The sequence below is a fragment of the Tamandua tetradactyla genome, chromosome 7 (assembly GCF_023851605.1).
Source record: "Tamandua tetradactyla isolate mTamTet1 chromosome 7, mTamTet1.pri, whole genome shotgun sequence".
Taxonomy (NCBI): domain Eukaryota; kingdom Metazoa; phylum Chordata; class Mammalia; order Pilosa; family Myrmecophagidae; genus Tamandua; species Tamandua tetradactyla.
The window spans coordinates 34,756,684-34,778,121 of NC_135333.1; the positions used below are offsets into that span (position 1 = coordinate 34,756,684).

General features: G+C 43.2%; 1 protein-coding gene across 2 annotated transcripts; it reads right to left on the reverse strand.

Moving 5' to 3' along the window:
* Positions 1 to 1,812: 1,812 nt before the first annotated feature.
* DESI1 (desumoylating isopeptidase 1) lies at positions 1,813 to 21,409 on the reverse strand. 2 transcript variants are annotated; one of them, XR_013179317.1, is made up of 7 exons: positions 21,074 to 21,409; positions 10,954 to 10,975; positions 9,426 to 9,495; positions 6,935 to 7,044; positions 6,098 to 6,220; positions 4,979 to 5,083; positions 1,813 to 4,368 (listed from the first exon to the last, which is right to left on the reverse strand). XR_013179317.1 is itself a non-coding variant. In XM_077169007.1 (6 exons), the coding sequence occupies exons 1-6, from the start codon at positions 21,159 to 21,161 to the stop codon at positions 4,275 to 4,277; spliced, it is 507 nt and encodes a 168-aa protein (XP_077025122.1). In that variant the 5' UTR covers positions 21,162 to 21,406; the 3' UTR covers positions 1,813 to 4,274. The 2 variants fall into 2 exon arrangements, 1 of the variants encoding a protein (XP_077025122.1); XM_077169007.1 differs by lacking the exon at positions 4,979 to 5,083 and having other exon boundaries at positions 21,074 to 21,406.
* Between the last annotated feature and the right edge of the window lie 29 nt (positions 21,410 to 21,438).

Genomic DNA, 21,438 nt, shown 5'->3' on the forward strand with positions numbered 1-21,438 from the left:
ATGGAAAGTGACAAGAGGAAAGAGAAGTCTTTAAAACTCCTCTGCCACTTTTTCTATGATGGAATAGAACAGTGGTAGTCATCAGATCCAGATCCTTAACAATCTGATGTGGCTGATAAAAAGCAGTGATCAGTGATTAGACCACACTCCTCCAGATTATGTAGAACTAGATTCTTATAGTCTACTGTGGCTTCAGCAAGCTGCACCAGGAACACAGGGTATAGCCTTCACTGTTGCCTGCCATGCAGCTGGGGTATGGAGGGCTGGGGTAGGTCAGGGGCAGGGTAGCCCCTGCACAAAAGTTGAAATTTACCAGATTCTTCCTCCAGCTCTTTCCTGGGTATTGTAGCCTCCAGAGTTCCAAAATAGTTGATTCAGACAGTTCCTGACAGTTCAATAGTTGTTTTGTGGAAGGACTGATTCCTGGAGCTCCCTGCTCCACCATCTCCTCACAAAGCTCTGCAAATTTGGGATTTAAGCCCAGGTGGTGTGATCTCAGTGTAAGCCCTGAATGACTCCTGCCTCTGAATGTATCAGCTCTTGGGAACAGATATTTTAAACAAAGCTACCTGACCTGTTTCCTTTAGAGAGAGATAGAACCTCATTTTATTCTCAAGCTAGCTCATTTAAAAAATGCAATGTCTCCATGACGGTGGAGGTCTCAGCTATGTGCGGTGAGAACATGGCCTGGATTCCAGAGTTGGCTCAGCCACCTGCCACCTGGATAGCTTAGTTTCTCTACATCTGCTTCATCTGTAAACTGGGACCAATACCCACCTCTCAGGTCCATGGTATGAAAGCACCTAGCAGAGGCCAGACCATGTGTCATGGTCAGGTTCCTGTATCAGCTTGGCTAAGTGGTGGTACCTGTTTGTCTCGCTGGGCAAGTGCTGACCTGTCTGTTGCAATGAGGAAATTTCATAGAATTAAATCATGATCACATCAGCTGGATCCTCAGCTGATTCCATTTGTAATCAGCCAAAGGGAGTGTCTTCTGCAATGAGTGATGCTTAATCTAATCACTGGAAGCCTTTTAAGGAGGATTCAGAAGAGACAGGCTCTCTTCCTGCTTCAGCTGGTGAGCCTCTCCTGTGGAGTTCGTCCAGACCCTCCATTGGAATTGTCGGCTTCACAGCCTGCCCTGCGGATTTTGGACTCTGCGTTCCCACGGTCACTGAAACACTTTTATAAATTTTGTATTTGCAAGTGTTCCCTGTTGATTCTGTTTCTCTAGAGAACCCTAGCCAATACACCATGGAAGACACTCATTCACAGTAGGCCAACTGAAACTGCAGGCACCCACAGCCAGGCCAGCCCGTTTGGTAGTACCAGGGGGCACTGGGAGAGCCATTTACACTGACCATCACCCACTCCCCCCCGCCCCAACATATGTTCAAGGATGTCATGGAGGCAAAGCATAGAGATACCTATGGCCACACCTCTAGCCTATAGCTAGGTTGAAGCTAGAAGTGAATAGTTAGTGAGATATCCCCTGATGGCCAAAATCCCCTGTGGGAAGATCTCACAAGTTGAAGCCAGCAGACCAAGCTTTAAGTCTTACTTCACCACCACCTGCGAGGTGACTTTGGGTAAGTAGTATTCTCTCTGGGTCCTTTCTCCAGCTTTATAAACAAATGGTTAAAGTCATACTTTCTTCCCTGCAATTGCCACTTATCTATGAGGCTTACAATCAATCAAAAGGTGGAATATCTAGACTCAGAAAAGTTAAGCTCAGAAGGGAGAAAGATTGTGAACAAGCCCAGGGTTGCTTCATGCTGGATGCGTGTTCAGATCTTGAAAACAGCACAAAAATGCAGCAGGCAGAAATGAATTTATTGCATTAGAAAAAACACCAACAAAAACCAGTAAACACCTCCATACTAGATACAGTTATTAGTTTGACTTCAAGGGCATAAGAGAATTCAAAGGTACAAGTTTAATTCCTGGGAGAGGGGACAGTCTCATCCCTTCTCTTTCTCTGTCCCTTTAAACCAATGGACGTCTACCAAGGTGGTTCCAATTACACACACAACCCAATTTTCCATTTTGCTTGCCTGTACACCCCCACATGGAGTTAGCTGGTCACAGTGAGCATGCTCCTGAGGTTCTGGCATAGACAGAGAAATGTGAGGATGAGATTGGGATCCTAGCCTAAGCCTAGGCTTCCAAAGTTAGTGACAGTGGGACTTGAATCGGGGGAAAGCAGGGCAAGCTTGCCTTCCTGAAGCACTCTGGGAAACCTGCTTACTGACCCCTATGTCTCTCCCCGCAAACCCTAGGGCACAAGCATTGGTACAATGGCTGCTGGGCTTGAGGGAGAGATGTTCAATGGACTGACTCAAACTCTCTCAGGGCACCACTTGGGCTAGCTTTCCTGGGTGTAGGGGGTGACTGCTGGGAGGAGTGAAACCAGTTGAACCTGGATATAGGGAGAGGGGAAAAGAAAAGGAGCTTGTGGTGCCCAGCATCTTCTGGGTAGAGCTGAGAGTGCTCAGGGCAGAGAGGTCTGGAGCAGGAACCTGGAAGAGAGGACTGGGCAAGGCAACCTGGAGGGAATGACAGAAAAGAAAGCCAGGTGTGAAGCAAAGTGATAGCTTGGGTCAACTAGTTGCCATTCCTAGGAGAAATTCAGTTTCAGAAACACATTCTCTTTGGGCTCAATCTGCTAACAGCTCATTTCCGCTCTAATGAAGCATTATCATGCACATTCGCAGATTGGTGGGTCTTGAGAAAAATTAAACTGCTCACTGGTTTGACTTCCAATATAAGTTCCAAAATGGCACTTGACATCACAGCTGGTCATCAAGGACAGGCCTCTGGTCAGGCAAACACTAGGGCAGGATGACATCTTTTCCTCTAGCTGAGACCCTGATAATGCCGACTGCTATGCTGAAGGCAGAAATAGGAGGGTTTGAACCTAGAGCTGAACATCAGGGTTTGGGAGAGAAAGGTACCTGCTGCAGGCCAGACCCCCAGAAAATAACATAATTAAAGTCTGAGAAGGGAGGTGTGGCTGGAAAGGCATGGGCCCAAGGATGCCAGAGCTGAGATTTGGGCACTTGGCAGCTCTTGAGTCCTTTCTCCACACTCCCTTCTCCCAAAACTACCTAATGGGAGGTTCATGTGAAGAAAAGGAATATGAAAGCCTCTCCAGATGAGAGACCCCTACACTGTTCCCTGTCTGTGAACTAGCAGCAGATCATTAGGAAGATGCTGACGCATGCCATCATATCCTCTTCAAGTTAGGATCACAATGGAATTACTACATGCCTCCAGAACACTTTTAGGGTAATGTAAAAATCCCCTTCAGAAACAACTCTAAATTCTCTTGCTTCCTGATTCTGCATTATTATTCTTTCTACACCATGAATATTTTTCTAAAGCAGGGAATCATTTCCCCTTGGCCCATGCCTAATACTGCACATTGGTCTGTGTAGGGTGGCTATAGTGACAGCAAATAATGTATCTCAGCATTTGTAGATACAAGGCCTGGGGCTTGGCTGCCCCCAGACCAGACCTTCATTAGCTACTGAAGAGCAGTCTTGGGGGCAGCAAGGCAGGTTTTCCAAAAATACTATCAAGATTGGCAATCAGTCCAGGCTGAAGGAGAAGTGGCTTTATCATGTTTTCTCTGGTCTGATACCTGGTCTCATTCTCCTCATTCCTGAGGCTTCTGACTATACTAATCCTGACCCCATGCCCTTGCTTGATCTCCCAGGGAGAGGGAAGGTAAGGTAAGGGAGGTTGTGGCTAAAGAGTTCACTTAGGTTGGGTTAGTCATCCTGAAACTGGTCCTGTGTGCACCAAAACCTTTGGTTCAATTCATACTAGAGAGTAACTGCTTCAAGTCATGGATATTTCAAAATCTACCTGGTCCCATGGGTTTGGCAACCTGGGTACTGTGTGAGCATTTTTTTCTGGAAAGAAGCTCTAGGTTGGGGCTTCTCCAAACTATGCTTCTCACTTTCTGCTTAAACAAGCCCCCTCCCTTTCTTCAGTGTGGAGGACGCTTAGAAAACAGCGTCAGAAGTGAACTCACAGACAAGACAGCCTTAATAAATTAGTATAATACTATTAGAAGGGATGGCATTTTGTTCTGTTTCTTAGCAGCATTGTCCTACATGCAGCCTGATGATCTCCTTCCCTGGGAAATTTAAAAAGCCGTCCCCTGGTTGTTAGCTCTGATGTAAAATTATAAAATAGAAATCTGGTAGGGTTTGTTTTGTTTAAAAAGGAAAAGCCCTGGAGAGGCAGGGCGGTCCCATGCAGTCCTGTTAGCTCTGGCCGTTGGGTCTGCCCATGGTGCTCCCTCCAGGAGGCTGGATCTGGATGGAGTCCAGGAGAGGCCGCAGTGCCTGGCCGAAGGGCCTGCAGAGAACAGAGATACAGCTGGGATGGGTACTTGGAGGCAGACTGTGGGGGCTGGCCAGTGCACCCAACTCTTCCCCAGACATGGGGGGTGGGGGTGGGGCAGCAGCAGCACCACCACTTCAAGGAGAACAACACCATCACCTCATGGAATTTTCTCACTTATGCACATACTGGTTTTCTTATAGAGGGTATCTTATAAATAACTTGCCCTGCTTTTTATTTACTGGGGTCTCTCCCCCTTAGTAGGTGTTACCATCTTCACTCCCTTTACTTCTAGATCCCTGGTTAAGCTGTGGGGAACTAGAGATTTCTTTTTCTACTTTATGTACTTGTATCTTTAATTCTCTCGGTACAAGGAGATAAAAATAAGGTTGCAGTGAGGAAGCTGAGGCAAAAGAGAAAGAATATGAAAAAGAAGATGAAGTCCAGGAGTGAGGTTAGCAGACAATTGGATTTTTCCAGGAACAGAGGTCTTCCAGGGACTCAAGGGAATATTAAGGACAAATGGAAAAATGCCAGGTTGCCTGAGGGTGTTAGTGCCACTTTCTAAAGGGCTCTCAGATAGGGGCAAAAACTGGTGTTTAGAGACTTTCCAAGATTATACAACCTTAAATCATGTTGTACACAACACATCTCAAGACTGGCTTTCATTTTCTTCAGTGGATACTGCCATTTTTGAAAATCACCCCGAGTTCAAAGGGAATGAAGTACTCTAAAATGTAAATAGGCAAAACCAAGAAATAGTAACCCTATCTCAGACAAATAACAACAGCAAGAATATTCCAGCAATTGAAGTTTTTCAGGGCCCCATAACCTAGATCCTTCAGTAAGGCTGTGAGGTGTAACCTACCAAAGGGATAGCAGGGCTAGGGGTAGGAGATTGGGGCTCTTCACCAGCCTGAGACAGCAGCCTTGTTTCCTATGCAGGTTTTCCTGAGGGGTTCCTATCCAGGTGTGAAAATCAGCTCACCTTTCTGAGCCTACTAAACACAATAGGTTTAGTAGGCTGTTTGACAAGGCCCCAGTTTAGGAGAAGACAAGTCAGAATTAGCAAACTGACATGGTCCGGGAGTGGGTACAGGCTGCCCAAATGCAGTAACAATAAAGGGAGGGAGGAGTGGGATGTCATTGAGTGTGCATGTGTTCTTTCGGGGGACCCTGCTTGGATGATGGCCCACAAGGGGCTTCCAAGTCTTGGCTACATCAGGGCAGGAGGGCAGAGTGTTCTTGAAGAAAACATCTCCCAAAGGCTGACAGTATATAAAAGGGCAAGTTCTTTCAATTGAAGAGGTTATGATACAGTGGAAGATGCCTTACTAATTCTCTAACCTACTCTTTGCTCTTCTAAAAATGCATTTTAATTGGGAATTTCTGGGGAGTGCTGTGTTGCATGCATGATGGGAAAGACAGAAGCCAGAATTTTGTTCAAATATTAAAGCCCATATCAAGTAGGGTTCTAGGCTCTGTGGTTAACTTGGGCCAGGGGAGAACTGGTCCAACTCTATGGAGTGTGAAAGTAACGCAGAAGAGCACCAGTTAGTGGAGAGCATGGTAGCGTTCTACGATTCTAGTTAGTGGAGAAATGGCTATCAGAACAGGTCCCCCTGGCTTAGGAAGATTCTGTTGAGATCAGGAAGGGCAGATTGAGGCCAGAGGAGGGTTATAGACTGTTAAGAGGGATTTAAAGGCCAGGCAAGGCAGGGGCAGAGACAGTAGCCATACTCACGTGGAGAGAACTTCAGAGGGGAGGTCAGTGATGTAAGAAGGGATCTTCCGCCCGGTCAGGAACTGGGCCACTTCGTTGCTGAAGGTGTTACAGTTGTGTTCGAAGAGGTTGTAGGCCTCACCCCTATATATTGTGAAAAGGTTTTGAGAACGGATATGAGAAAGTAAGCATGCCTCTGTATGAAATAATTCAAACCAGATAATGGAATGGTTAACATAGATGAATTTGAGAAATTCGAGTTCCCTTCTCTCTTATATTCCGAAAGGACTGCTTGATTTGAGTTGTCAGAGAAAAATGGCCATTCTGGACTATTAAAAATATATTTTTTAAGGGAAGGATGAAATAAAAATGAATGGTCCCTATATAGTTTCAGGCGACATTTACATTCAACTAAGCAGAGCTCTAAAAGTTAGAGTTTAACTCACTGAAATCAACTAAAGGTTCTTTAAGAGAAAATCAGTTCAAGTTTGTATTTCATCTGGGCTCTACTACAAACCCTGCTTTTAATTTTCAGGACAAAGCACTCAGCTAATACAGGTCGAGAACAGCATTTGCTAAAACAGCAGCTATCAACTTTAATGTAAAGAACAAATAGCCCTTCTTTCCTCTAAAATTTCCAGCAGTAGGTAGGCTAGGATGGAATATCTGCTTCAGAGCAACTTGGAGCTCTTCTGGTGGTATGATACTGCCTTCTCTTTCTGTTCTTTCAGCAAATGTAGGGCCAGACTTGGTACTGAGTGTTCCAGGGGATACGACATGGTGGCTGCTGCCCTCTGGGGGCCGATTCTCTAGTGGGGGAGACAGACACAACTAACCACCACCCCTGTCTCCACTCACCGGAACAGAGATTCCCCCAGGGAGGACAGGTACTCCAGAAAGATTTCTTCGGTGACTTCTGTGCTCCCCACATCAACCACAGAGTCTGGGGGCCCAAGCAATGTCCCTCCCTAAAAAAGCCAACCCAAAAAAAGTCATTAAATCACCATCTCCATTGAATTTTTTAATGTGGCTTCCCAAGCAAGACCATAATCTGCTCCAACAGCTTCATTTTTAACTTCAGAGCACCCTGGGCAGATGAAGGGTATTATTTCCAGTTTGTAGTGAGGCTACAATGGCTTAGAGCTTTCTGGCAACTATCCATGGCCACATGCTGGCAGCATGGCTAAGAACTCAGGGTTTATTTCTGGTGGGGTCCCAGGAAACTGAGTTTCTTGCAGGGTTGGCTCTTCACACTGTCCACTCCTTCAGTTGATAAAACAATAGAACCTGAAGTCTCCTTTTGTCCCCAACATTTGATCTTGATGGCAGAACAGAACAACTAGAAATGGCTTACATTTGATAGATTATCTCTCCATAACCATATTCATAAAGTATGTAGCCAATCTTTCTTGTGACACACTTGATATCCCTTGTAACAATGGAAAAATGTAAAGGACTGTGAGAAACCCAGCAAGCAGACAAATATTTCCACAATTCTTTTTTTTTTCTTTTATCTGTGTGGTTAACCCACATATGGTGGTGATAGAGTTCCCAGGCAAGGGAGTTAAAAGCCCCCGAAAGGACTACTGAAAACCTTCAGCCATGGTGTTAACAGGCTGCAACTACTGGGGAACCAATAGGATTACAGGGAAGGACAGATCTGGGAAGGGTTGGGGAGTAAGGGAGAACACTCTGGAGCAGAGCCACCATGAAAAGATCATTAATTCATGCAATAGTCAGCACCTACTGTGTTCTTGCCATGGATAATTATGGCAGTGAGAAGATAATTATCTCAAAGTTGGAAGAGACTAAGAAGTCACTCATACAACCAATATGTATGGAGAACTTACCCTGTTCTGGGCCCTATATTAGACACTGGGGGTTGATGAGATTCCTGCCTTCTTGGAGCTTATAGAAGGCAGACAAAAAAAATCCCATGAACCAATGTCTAATTACAAGCTGGAAGAGCAGAGAATGCCAAGAGTACATGTGACAGGGAACCTGCCAAGACACTGGGCGTTGAGCATTGATCTGAAGGATGAAGGGGCATTAACCAGGTGAAGGAGCAGGGAGTCCAAGGTGTGTTAAGGAGTGAGAAGAGGCTGGGGGTGGGGGTGGACACAATCAGCAAAGAGGCTAGCCAGAGAGGGAGACAGATCAGGCAGTGCCTTGGGGGCTATGCTGAGTTTTCTGATTTTTATTCCAAGAACAATGGAAAGACATCCAGTTTAAGCAAAGATATGTCATGATCAGATCTGCAATTTTTTTTTATGTTGTATGGAGGGGTCACATTTCATTATTTTTCCATATGAATATCCCATTATTGCAGTGCCATTTGTTGGATTTTGTTTGTTTGTTTGTTTTGCTTGTTTGGTTTTTGGGAAGTGCATGGACTGGTTCTCTGCACGGCAGGCGAGAATTCTACCACTAAACTACCCTTGCATCCCCCCAGATTTGCATTTTGAGAAGATCACTTTGCCTCCTATGTGGAGAATTGAGAAAGAATAGTAGATTCAAGGAGACCAGGAGGCTACAGCAGTGGTCCAGGCAAGGCATGAGAGTGGCCTGGATTAAGGTGAAAGCTCTGGAGAAATGGGAATAGGTGGAGAGAGGGAGAGAGGGAAGGAGGGAGAAAGGGAGAAATAGACAGAGAGACACTGATTTAAGAGACATTACAAGGTAGAATTGACTGGGTTTATGAAGACAATTGTTATTAGAGGTGGGGGTGGGGAACCAGTGAAGGAAAAGAAGAAATCAAGGATGACGTCCAATTTATGAGTTTCAAAAATGAATGGTTGCTTGATCTTTGCTTGAGTACTTCCTGTAATGTTCCTTGGATAACTCTGGCAGAAATTTTCTGGAAAAGGGTTTTAGAGTCAGAGAAACCTAAATTCTAATACTGGTGTCACTTACTGTCTGTGCAACTTTGGGCAACTCACTTTTACCTCTTGGAGCCTTCATCATTCAGCTCAGCATTGGCTGAGTTCATACTATGAGCCAGGCACTGTGCTGCTGATGGAGATAGAAGAGTTCAGCCCTCAAGGAGCTTATACACAGTCCCCTGTGCAAACAGTCTCAAAAACAGCTCATTTCACTCTAATGTGCTTAGGAGACAGAGGAACTCACAGGTACTGTAGAGCAGAGAGGAGGGCAATTGACTGGGGGCCCTGGGGAAGGTTTGCTTGAGCTGAGTCTTCAGGTAGTTAGGAGGAACTATGCCATAGGCCTCCTCTGTGCTTCTGGGCTAGTAGCTAGAAGGTAGAAGGTACACAGTAGAGGCAAGGGTCCTGGTCTACAGGAACCCCCCAGGAACCTGACTGCAGGACAGTATATGGGGGAAGGCACTCACCGGGGGACAGCTGGAGATACCACCACTGCCAAAGAAGAACTCATCCTTGTGCACTACTATGGAGGTGTGCCTGCCACAGAGAAGAGACAGAATGAGCCAGAGAATTAAAAACTGGTTTGAAAAAAATTAAATATCACCCTGCAATTAGAATAATTTCTGCCCCAGGAGATGCCTGTGGTGAATAGCCTTATTAAACCCATCAAACAAAGGCATGACTAAGACAAATACCAAAGGTCAGAGTTCCTCAACCTCAGCACTATTTACATTTTGGTCTGGATCATTCCTTGCTGTCAGGGGCTGTCCTGTGCATTCTAGGATGTTTAGCAGCATCCCTGACCTCTGCCAACTAAATGTCAGTAGCACCCCACTACCACCCATTGTAACAATGAAAACTGTCTCTGCAAATTGCCAAATGTTTCCTGGCAGGTAGAATCACCCTAGTTGAGAACCCCTGCTGTAGATCATGTGATCAGAGGGAGTCTCTAGACATTCACCCTTGTATTGATAAATCGGTTACTGACATAAAGCTCTTTCAGAGCTACCTAGCTACCAAGGTGGGTGTCTAGGCTTTTTTTTTTTTTTTAACCTTTTTTTAAATTATATAACATAACATATATACAAAGCAAAGAATGAAAAAAGCAATAGTTTTCAACATTCTTCAACTAGTAGTTACGGGATAGATCTGAGTTTGTCATGGGCTATTATACCATCCTCTCAGATTTTTCCTTCTAGCTGTTCCAGAACATAGAAAGGTTAGCTAGGCTTTTTAAGCTAACATGAACAGTTAACCTAGGTCTTGTTGAGGAAAAGACCAGGTGTGTAAAGAGTGAATATTTTTCAGGTGAGGGTGCTTGTATTGCTTCTTGGTTCCAGTCAACCAAAGCAAAGGGTCACGCTGGTCAACCCAAATGTCAGCTGGCTCTAGAAGTCCTGATGCAACACCTGCTGGCCTATGGGTCCTCATAAATAAACAGAGAGCTCAGCCACCAGCCTGGAGTCTGACAGGGAAGGGTCTAGTACTGAGAGACCGAGAGTAGATGTGTTTAAGATAGATATGTGGGCGGGCCATGGTGGCTCAGGGGCAAGAACGTTTGCCTGCCATGCCAGAGGACCCGGGTTCGATTCCTGGTGCCTGCCCATGAAAAAAGAAAAAAAAAGATAGCTATGTGGGGTTGTCTAGACTTCTGTGATTAGAAAATTTGTTTAGGGGTGGACATGGCAGGGTTTCTCAATCTTGGCAGTAGTAACATTTGGGCTGCATAATTCTTTGGTGTTAGGAGCTGTTCTATGCATTGTAGGATGTTTAGCAGCATCTCTGACCTCCACCCACCCATTAAAAATTTCTCCAGACATCACAAAATATCACCTGAGGAGGGGGGAAATGGCCCCCAGTTGAGAACCAGTGAGTGAAGATTTAAGATGCAGAGAGCTAGATTTCAAGATAGAAGCCACAGTCTGGAACCTGAAATGCTTGGGATGCTGCTCTGTTTCATAAATCAATCAACTTAAGGGGTCCTACTGAACTTACCAGATGCCTTCCAGTTGTTTCCCTATGGAAAAAAAGAAGAGATTTAGCCAGTTCAGACCAGACTAGATGGCCTTCCAGCCTGAGTAAATTCAGAATACCATTCAAACCCAGAGTAACCCATTATAAACCTGTTGGAGGACTTTTTAGAAATGGAACTCTTCTCCAATAAAGGTCCTTAAGTCATGATGTGGGTATGCTGTATTGAAATATGAATACTTAACATTTATTCTATATCTACTATGTGCCAGAAATTATGTGTGGAAATACAATTATGAACAGATCACTGCTCCTCCCTTTAAGAAGCTTAAAGCCAAATGGAAAGAGACACATTCACACATGCAAATAATTAATTACAATACAATGTTGGTAAGCTTGATAATAGTGGTAAAAATAAGGTACTATATATAATAAAAAACAACCTTTGTAACCTGCAGTTCAACGAGTAGAGAGGGGATAGATGTCTCTGCCAGAAAGAACAATATGTGAAAAGGCAGCAATGTGAAAAAGACTGAGGTCCCACAGCATAAAGCAAAGGGCACAGTGATGGTGGTAAGAAGAAACATGGCTAGCAGGGGTGGTAGCAAAGTAGGCTGAGCCTGGATGAAGGCTGTCCTACACTGTGGGGGCACTGAAGGTTGTTAGGTAGCAGAGTGTCTTCATCAGATCCATGTTTTGAAAGGATAACTGTGGTCACATTAGAGAAGTAGAATTGGAACAAAAAGAGTAAACAGAGTAGATCAGAGTGAGGTCATTACAATAATCAGTGGGTGATAGTACACAATAGAATTAGTGAAATTAGAGTGAAGAGGCAGGCAGTGAAGGATGTGAGAATATTAAAAATCAGTCACTTACCTTTTTTTAAAAAAAATTTTTTAAATTAGAGAATATTCTAGTTTGCTAGCTGCCAGAATGCAACACACCAGAAATGGATTGGCTTTTAATAAAAGGGGATTTATTTCATTAGTTCTTCAGAGGAAAGGCAGCTAACTTTCAATTGAGGTTCTTTCTTATGTGGGAAGGCACAGGGTGATCTCTGCCGGCCTTCTCTCCAGGCCTCTGTGTTCCAACAACTTTCCCCGGGGTGATTTCTTTCTGTACCTCCAAAGGCCTGGGCTGAGCTGTGAGTGCTGAGATGAGGTGTGCTGAGCTGCTTCGGCTGTGCTACGTTGAGCTCTCTCATTTAAGCATCTAGCCGATTAAATCAAACATCATTCATTATAGCAGGCACACCTCCTAGCCGACTGCAGATGTAATGAGCAACAGATGAGGTTCAGGTACCATTGGCTCATGCCCACAGCAACAGAACTAGGTACCTTCACCTGGCCAAGTTGTCAACTGAATCTAACTACCACATGTCCACCCCTTGTCAACTTGGCAACTACACGCATCACCTTAAACAACATTAAGGTGCAAAAATATTGCACCTTCTGGCTGTGGACCTATGAATCTCAAAACAAGTTATCTGGTGCCAATATACAAAGGAGAACATTCGCAGGATACAGTTTTTCATGTCCATAGGGAGAAAGCTTAGCCCAGGCCTTTGGAGATGCAGAAAGAAATCACCTTGGGGAAAGTTGCTGGAACCCAGAGGCCTGGAGAGAAGGCCAGCAGAGACCATCTTGTGCCTTCCCACGTAAGAAAGAACTTCAGTTGAAAGTTAGCTGCCTTTCCTCTGAAGAACTAACAAAATAAATCCCCTTTTATTAAAAGCCAATCCATCTCTGGTGTGTTGCATTCCAGCAGCTAGCAAACTAGAACTGAGAAGTTGTGGGTTTACAGAAAAATCATGAAAGAAATACAGCATTTCCATATAACCCCTTGACACTTTGCATTAGTGTGGTATCTTTGTTATAATATGTATAATAAATGAAAGAATATTTTTATACCTGTACTATTAACTATGGCCCATTGTTTATTGTAGGGTTCACTATGTTATACAGCCCTATGTTTTATCTTAAATTTTATTCTAGTAACATACATACAACTTAAAATTTCTCTTACCTTTACATATATTATCATTATTGTTCATGTCAATTCTGTATTGAAGAAACTGAGGCTAATGAGAGGTTAGATAAACTTGCCCAAGATCCACCTCTGGCAAGTGGAAAAGCCAGGCTCTGAACCTGTGTGTCCTCTAACTGCCTCTAAGGACCTAATGCTGAGCCATCAGTAAGTTATGTGGATGGGCCAGGTCTGAATACTACTAATTCAATCAGTAAATTGATGTTTACTGAATGATTACTATATTCCAGTCACTATTCTTGGCTACCCATGTATTCCTACTGCCAAGACACACACAAAAAATCTCCCTGATGGCACTTATGGGTTGCAGGAGGGAGGGCAATCAATAAATAATAAATAGTAAATTATGTAATATGTTAGCAGTAATGAGTGATATAGAAAAAATCAGAGCAGAGTAAGGGGTATTGGGAGTTTCAGAGTTGGCCATGGTTGGCCTCTTGGATAAAGTGACATTTGAGCAAAGACTTGAAGGAGGTGAGGGAGAAAACATGCACAGGTAGATATGCCAGGTGTATCTGAGGGAGTGTAAAGAGGCCAGTGTGGCCAGAGTGGGAGTATCTACCTCATAATATTTCCAAGATTCCAGGGAGAGGGGGAAGAGACATAGGAGATGTACAGTAGTTAATAGAGGACCAGATCACAAAAGGTCTTGTAGAGACTGAAAACTTCCCTAGGCCTGAGTTGTCCAATACAGTGGCTGCTTAACCACATGTGGCCGTTTAAATGAACTCTAAATAAAAGTAAAAATTCAGTTCCTTAGTTGCACTAGACACGTTTCATAGGTTCAGTATCCATATGTGGCTAATGGTTTCTTACTGGACTGTGCAGGTCTACAACATTTCCATCATTGCAGAAAGTTCTACTGAACAGTACGGCTTAAACCTTAATTTCCTATTCTGTATAATAGTAGTGTCTACCTCCTAACATTGCCAGGATTAAAAGAGATGACACAGGGCGGGCCACAGTGGCTCAGCAAGCAAGAATGCTTCCCTGCCATGCCAGAGGACCCGGGTTCGATTCCTGGTGCCTGCCCATGTTAAAAAAAAAGAAAAAAAAGAAAAAAGAGATGACACATGAAATATGCCCAATACAGTACCTGGCCCATAATACACATCCAATAAAAGTTTACTCTTTTAGGTTTTGTAATTTGAAAGTTTGGCATTGAAACTACCTAGTTATGTGTCTTTCTTCTTTATTAGACTATACAAGCCTCAAAGGCATGGAGAGTTTCTTATGCAACTTTGTAACTCTAGCACCAGATGGGTTATTTTATTTATTTACCTCTGTTGGCTGACACACAGTTCTTTGAGGCCAAAATTCTTAACCTTAATCTTGGCTTGTTATTCAAGTGATTCTACAATCCTGGCATACTGCACTCTGGGATTGCTGCTGTTCTCTCAGATGTCCACATTCTCTCAGTGGCCCAGGAGGACAGCTGGCATAGAGGCATCAACTAACCAGTTCTACTAAAAATGGACTTTTGGAAAGGGGCTTCAGAAATCATCTTGTCAGTTATATACTTGAAAAACTCAAAAATTGGAGAATACAAATTCTACTTTATTCTCCATTATATTCTGTTTCAGTCACTAAATTTGCCCGTAAGCTGGACATCACCCCTCCTGTTCACTGCATCAGGGTACACTGAAGATCTCATCTATCCACAGAATGGGGAGAGGAACCCTAAAAGAATAAATAAATAAGAGAACTTCATGTCGAGACTCTAGACATGCAGAACCAACACTTAAAATGGACTGAGTGGATGGATTTACATCCTTTCTTAATTTAAAATGTTTCATAATTATCCTCATTTTCACATCTTTAAGTGATGGGGTGGGGCAAATATTAATAAATTTTACAAATGAGTAAATAAAAGTACATGGTTTGCCATACAAAAAAAAAAAAAAAAAAAAGACATGAAGATGTACAAATTAGGAGAAACTTAAATAGAAATGCCAGGGTAGCTGTTCTACAGCCCACCCTCGGAAATAAGAGAATGAGGGCCAGGCCTTCTGAACAGGATGACAGGTATTGGAAAAGGGACTGAATTGGTTATAATATTTTTTTAGCCAGACTGTGGTGGGAGTGGGAGAGTAGAAAGTGGTAGTTGGATATTAAATTAGAGCACAAGGCCATTTCGGGACATGAATTAGGCTCAGTGTGATATTTGCACACTGTAGAAGCAGATTATTTTCCCACTAGGATTTATTCAACAAGTTCAAAAGCAGGTGGTTCTGATGGCTGTATGTCTCCTAGCTTGTTGGCACATTCAGTGCATTCATTTTGAGGCCTATGAAACATGTACGTGAAAAACAAATACAAAACATGGATATCAGCTCTGTTTTTCGTCATGGATAACAAAGAATGTAGAATGAGGTCTGCATTTGTCAGCCTTCCACTGATTATAAGAGTAAAGTGATCATATAAAAGCCAGGGCAAAAATAGTCTACCTCCTCATCAGTTAAGATGGATGGAGTTTGTGTGTGTATATATATATTGCATATGTGCTTGTGGTAGGACATGCTAAATATCAGCACCTGGCATACTGCTGATGCTGAATAAATGTCTATTAATAAGCACCAAGAGGATGATGATGATGGGGCTATCAGGGGCAGAAGCCACTGCATAGGCACCATTTTGTCCCAGAAGCCAGGGAAAGGAAATGCATTAGTTCATAGATTCCTTTGCCACTGAGATGAAGAAATGTTTTTAATTGGCAGACTGCTGGATGGCTCTGCTGTTTGCCAGATTACCAACAATGTGAAGGGATTAGTGTTAACTTTAAAATTCAGTGTATTCTTCTCTGGGCCCACTGGATAAATGTTGATGCTAGGCAGGAAAAGGTAAAAGGAAACACTGCATAAATAAGTGGGCCTCTGTAGCAATACTGCAAAGAATGCCTGTTGGCAGGAGGGCTTCTTCCTTCTTTAGGCAGAGAAAGTTTATCACAAAACCAGAATGCAAAATACTGTTGAAAACTGAGAGGGTATTTTAATTTTCAAAATAAAGGAAGGTTAAAGTTATTTAATACTCTAGTACTAGGATTCCTAGGAACCAGCACAATATTCTTTCCTCCCATAAAAATAATTGTCAGGCCTTGTAGCAATGCTTTGAGGAAGGTTTGCAAAAATGCAACCATTCATCCAGCTAACCGTTACTGAGTACAGGAATTGTGCCAAACTCTAGGGATAAAATTGAGAGTTCTAGCCCTCATGAAGCTTCCAATCCAGGACATTGGTGTGTGTGTGCGCGTGTGTGTTGTGTGTGTGTGTGTAGTGGACGCATGAGAAAGCAAGCAATTATAAAATAGAATCATGAATGCTATTAAAAGAGAGCTCAGGATGTTTTCAACATACAACCAAGAATTAGGGTGAGGGGTGGAAGTCAGGGAAAATGCAGGAGGTGATATTTCAGCTGAGACCTCAAGGTTGAGCAGAAGTTAGCCAGGCCAAGAGATGGGGAGAGGAAGTATTCTGGGCAGGGAGCACAGCCTGCAAAAGCCTAGAGGTAAAAAAGAGAACTGAATATTGTTCGGTCCCATTATGGTTCAGAGCAGTCCTTCTCCACTGGATTTCATAATAGAATTAAGTCCTAATGTCTTCAGGTGTCTACTGTATATAATGAATTCACTTCTCTCCTCTGCATCAAGAGTGGTACTAGCTAGACCACCACAGGGAGAACTGAGAAATGGTCACTGCAAATATTTCCACAGGGCTTGGTTCTTTTGTGGAACCTGGCTGAGAAAGGCTGGTGCCCAGTGTGTCAGGTATGAGGTAGAGGCAGGTGAGGGTGGGGAGAAAAGAGGACACAGGATGAAAAAGGGCCCTGTAAGTTACATTAGTTTTTATTTTGCCATAAAGAAATTGCATGATTACTAAAATAATTCATTAGATAGATGTAAACTATTTCACACAATGGACAATAAAAATCTAAAACAAAGCACAATAGTTGGCATTAAAACAAACAAAAAAAAAGCCCTCAAATTTGAATACAGTCTACTTAAACTTTAAGGTTGAGTTTAAGTCTCAATCATTCCTAGAATTAACATTTACTGGGCAGCTGCCCTACACTGGCCACTGGGACATACGAAAGATAAGCTGTTGTCCCTGCTCCCAATAAACTCTAGTTTTTGCTGAAGCCTTTTCTGACAGGTCCGGCCCACCACAGCCTCTACCTTTTTTTTGAGAACTGGAAGCCCCTGCATCACTCACTCCTTCTGGCATCTAATCATAATCTCTTTTATACTGTTATCTAATATTATATATGTACATACAGTATTTTTAGGGAAATAAACTCTTGAGAGGAGAGTCCATGTCTTTTATTTTCTTACTACTTGTACTACAAAATTAAGGAACTGGACATAGAGTAAAATCTCAAATATTCATTAGATTTCATTCTGCCAAGGAACATACACTCTATATTCTCAAGCCTTTAAAACTGAGAACAGTTGTGAGATTGACTTGTAAAGAAAAGCAAGTGTGATTTTAGGATGCATGTGTACACATGACACTTTAATCAGAAAGCAGTTAACAAATATCAAGTACCTCTTACCATAATTTAAAAAAAGCCCTGCATTTATCTCTAGATACCTCAGCACAGAAAGAGGTCAAGAAATTTAAAGAACAGCCAAAACTATTAAGGGGAGGAGCAGGAGGACAATTATAATAGTTAATTATCTCAGGCAAATTGTGATTGTGATGGGGATAAGGTGGGGAAGAGTAGATAGGCACAATCTGCCCAAATAGAAGTGGACAGCTAAAGATAATTTGGGAACCATTTTCATGGTAAGTGTAGGACTGTGGAATAGGAATACCTTCACGGGAGGCTAAATTCTAGGAGAATGAAAACTGGACAGGATAAAATTGTGGAGTATACATGGTTTCGAGAGAAAAGGGAATTATACTGGGCTTTATTCAGTCCAACTGTGAACTTTAATAGAGCAAAATGACGTCTTATAATGGGGAATCAACATAACTTAAGAATGAGAGGGGTCATCACACTGAAAATATGAGAATTCTTTGATTTGGGAAAATGAAGGCTAAGAGGAACAATAATAACTCTATAAGATCATGAATAGCACATACCCAATGAACATGTATTTTTTTCTCATCCAAACTTGAAACAATGGGCCAAGAATGCCTTTACAAACTTGAATAAGGTACCTGTTTCAACTAAGAAGATGAAATCAGACTGTCTATCTTCTTAACCTGGCCCTCCCATTTACCAGCTGTGAGATCTGGAGCAAATTTTGTAACTCCTAATATCTCAGGTTCATCAATTTAAAAATGGAGGTAATAACAGGACCTATCTCAGAGTCGTGGTGAGAATATTAATACATGCACAACACTCAGAAAAAAGGACCTGGTGCATGATAAGTAAGCTCACAATAAATGCTAGTTAGTAATACATTTCTAGAATCATTACAAAAATCAGGAAACAAATAGATTTAAAAAAATGGTTCAAATACATTTAGGAATGGGAGATCAATATATGACTACTAATAGAACTGGGATATATATAGCTTGAAGGTTAGTGGTATCTGAATGGGATGAAATAAGATAACGCCCATTTTTCATGTCTTCAATTGTAGAAAGTAATGACTATTAGCTTCAATAATCCTTTCTTCATGGTATAAGAGACTACTTTTGCAAAAGACATAAAAGCAATATGGGGTGGAAAGGATAGAGAAGAGAAAATTACATTTGCAAGCAGGTGATGTCCTCAGAAATACCATTACAATAGGTTTGTGCCAAACTGAAGTTCCCATTTTTGGCTTAGGCTTTCTAGGATTTCACATCTGTTAAAAAGAGTGTATGTATGCAGGTAGGGTGTAGTCTGTAGACCTATAGCTCTACCTTCAGTTATAGCACTTTCCCCTTCTTCCACTATATTCCACAGAATATAGTTCTGTTCCTTCTGTTCTAGGAAAGGGTCAGGATTGTTCCTGCCTCAGGGCCTTTGCAGGTCAATCCCTTTGCCTGGAACACTATTACTCACTCTCTACTCTCCTTGTGGCTAACTTCTTCATCCTTAAATTACCAGTTTAAATTATTACCTCTTATACCCTTATCTAAAGTAGGTCTCTGCTATTTTCTATCTCAGCACCCAGTTTGCTTCCTTCACAGCCCAGTATTTGTCACAATATTTATTTTATTTGCTTATTTGTTTATTAATGTCTCACCCATTAGATGGCAAAGAACATGTCTTTGTTCATTATAGCATCCTTAGTTAAGTGGACCACATTGACTAGCACATAGCAGGCATTCGATTCAGATGTATTGAATCAATGAAGTAAAGATCCCTAAGTCCTCTTTCAGCTAAAAGCAGTAATTAGCAGGGTAGAACAAAAAATACCCAATGTAAAGTTTTTACTTCCTTATGAGTCTTGGAAATATCTAAATGACTCCTCACTATGATTAGGCTAACCAAATGGCTGCATTCCAAGTTTAGTTACAACATGACTGATGTAATCTATTAGTGTAATTCAACAGTGACTTTGTAAGTTTTCCTTTTAGATTTGCCTTAGTCATTTTGATAATCAGTGATCTAGGCCCAAACTTCTGTCCAATAATGGGCTGGCATCACAAAATTGTCTAGGAGTTTATTAAAAATACAGGTTTTTGGATCATACTCCAGAAGATTCTTAGTACTTATGAAAGGAAGCCCTAGAATCCATATATTTAAAACACTACTTATTTTGAATAGATACTATATGCACACAGTATATAATTCAGAAGGTACAAAAAGTTGTAATAAAGAGGAAGTCTCCCACTCCTGAAGGCATCAAGTTCTCCTTTCCCAACTGGTATGGTTACCAGTTGGTACCATTATTACCAACTTCTAATGTATCCTTCCAGACAATTATTTACTTAAGCAAGTATGTATATTATCCTTTGCTTTAAAGAACTGCTCTCTTTGTTTTCTTTTTCCCATTTAACAATACATGTTGGAAGTATCTATATTTTTGGCAAGAACCCTTGTATATTTGTGAAGCCAAATATGGGAACCACTGACTGCCCCAGCGTTAAGAAACTAAATTCAACTCATTATGATACGTTAGAAACTCAAGGACATTGAAAAGATGCCTCCCATTGACTTCTGCTCCCTTGCCTCACCCAGATGAACTAAAATATTCTCAATGTCTCCACCAAAGCCAGAGAAAATTAGCCATTCAAACTGGTGTTGTCAAATCTTTTAAATTTTCAATCGTGGAATCGTGTCCTGCCCAATGCCATCTGAAATCACACACTTGACGATTCCTATGTTACACATGACATTTTAGTATTTGGGTTGTAATATTTGATCTACATTTGAACTAGGGCTGATTTTCTCTCCTGGCAGTTAAGTCCTGAAATGGAGCACAGCCGAAATTCTTTCCTTACTAATCCTTACTGACACAACTGCGTCTAAATCATCCCCGGAACTGCTTTCTTACTATCTGGGCAAAAGTATCAACTTAAAAACTGTTGAGAGAAGAGCACATTGTCATGCGGAACTTGGTGACTTCTGAGTTCGGACTCTGGCTGACAGAACTTCAACCTCTACCTGGGGGGGATGGCTGGGCTCCGGTGCAGCTCCAGTTCTACCTTCCCACCCATCCTGGGGACTGCAGAGAGGGAGTTTCCTTTTGGAATAGAAGGAAGGCTCTCCAAGAGCCACTGAGACTCTCTTCCGCAGTGTCCCTTTCACCACGAGGGGCACCGCGGGGCAGGCATCCTCACCTCCCCTACACCATACCAAAAACGAGCAGTGTAAAAAGGGAGCCCGCCGGGATCCAGCGCCGGCTTCCCCCCTATTCCCCAGCTGAGGGGGCTCCGGCGGGCTTTATCTGCCCGAGCCCTCGGCTTGGGGAGGGCATGACTCTTCCATCCTTCCTTCCTAGATTCAAATGTTGTAAGACAAGGAAGCCGGGCTCGGGGGCCCAAACTCCATACCCCTCCTTCCTCCACTCGGGCTCTGCTTCCATTATCCGTTCTAGAGAGGATCCTCCGGCCCGACGTCTCCCCTGAGCGGTGGCCCAGGCCTCCCGCCGCGGCCGGCCGGCCCACCACCCTCTTGCCCGGCTCCAACCTGACTTCCCGCCCTGTTCCAGCCCCCTCACCCAGCATGATGGGGCTGAGCCGCCGGGCCAGGCCCTTGGACAGGTCGTACACGTAGAGCTTCACCGGATAGAGATTCGGCGGCTCCATCAGGACCCGTGGCGGCGGCGGCCACGACGTCCCTCTGGTACCCGGCAGCAGGCTGGACTTTCCCGTACCCGACGGGATTGGGGAGTGGGGAGCGGGGGGAGCGGAGGGAGCGGGGGACCGAGCCCGGGCCCTGCCTGAGGGGCGGGGGAGAGGTCGCCCTGCGCTGCTCGCGCCCCCGCCACTGGCAACGACAACTGTGAGGTGACAGTGCGGGGATAAGGAGGGTCCGCGCGGAAGAGGTGGGGGGCGCACTTTCGCGCATGTGCATACCGCGCTG

Bases quoted from the DNA above. Each gene is read 5' to 3' on its own strand.
- DESI1 (XM_077169007.1), bottom strand. From the start codon at position 21,161: ATGGAGCCGCCGAATCTCTATCCGGTGAAGCTCTACGTGTACGACCTG. The intron at 6,221-6,934 runs GTGAGTGGAGAC...CACAATATATAG, and splicing joins CTGGGGGAATCTCTGTTCCG to GGGTGAGGCCTACAACCTCT. The intron at 4,369-6,097 runs GTGAGTATGGCT...TGTTCTCTGCAG, and splicing joins CCCTCTGAAGTTCTCTCCAC to GCCCTTCGGCCAGGCACTGC.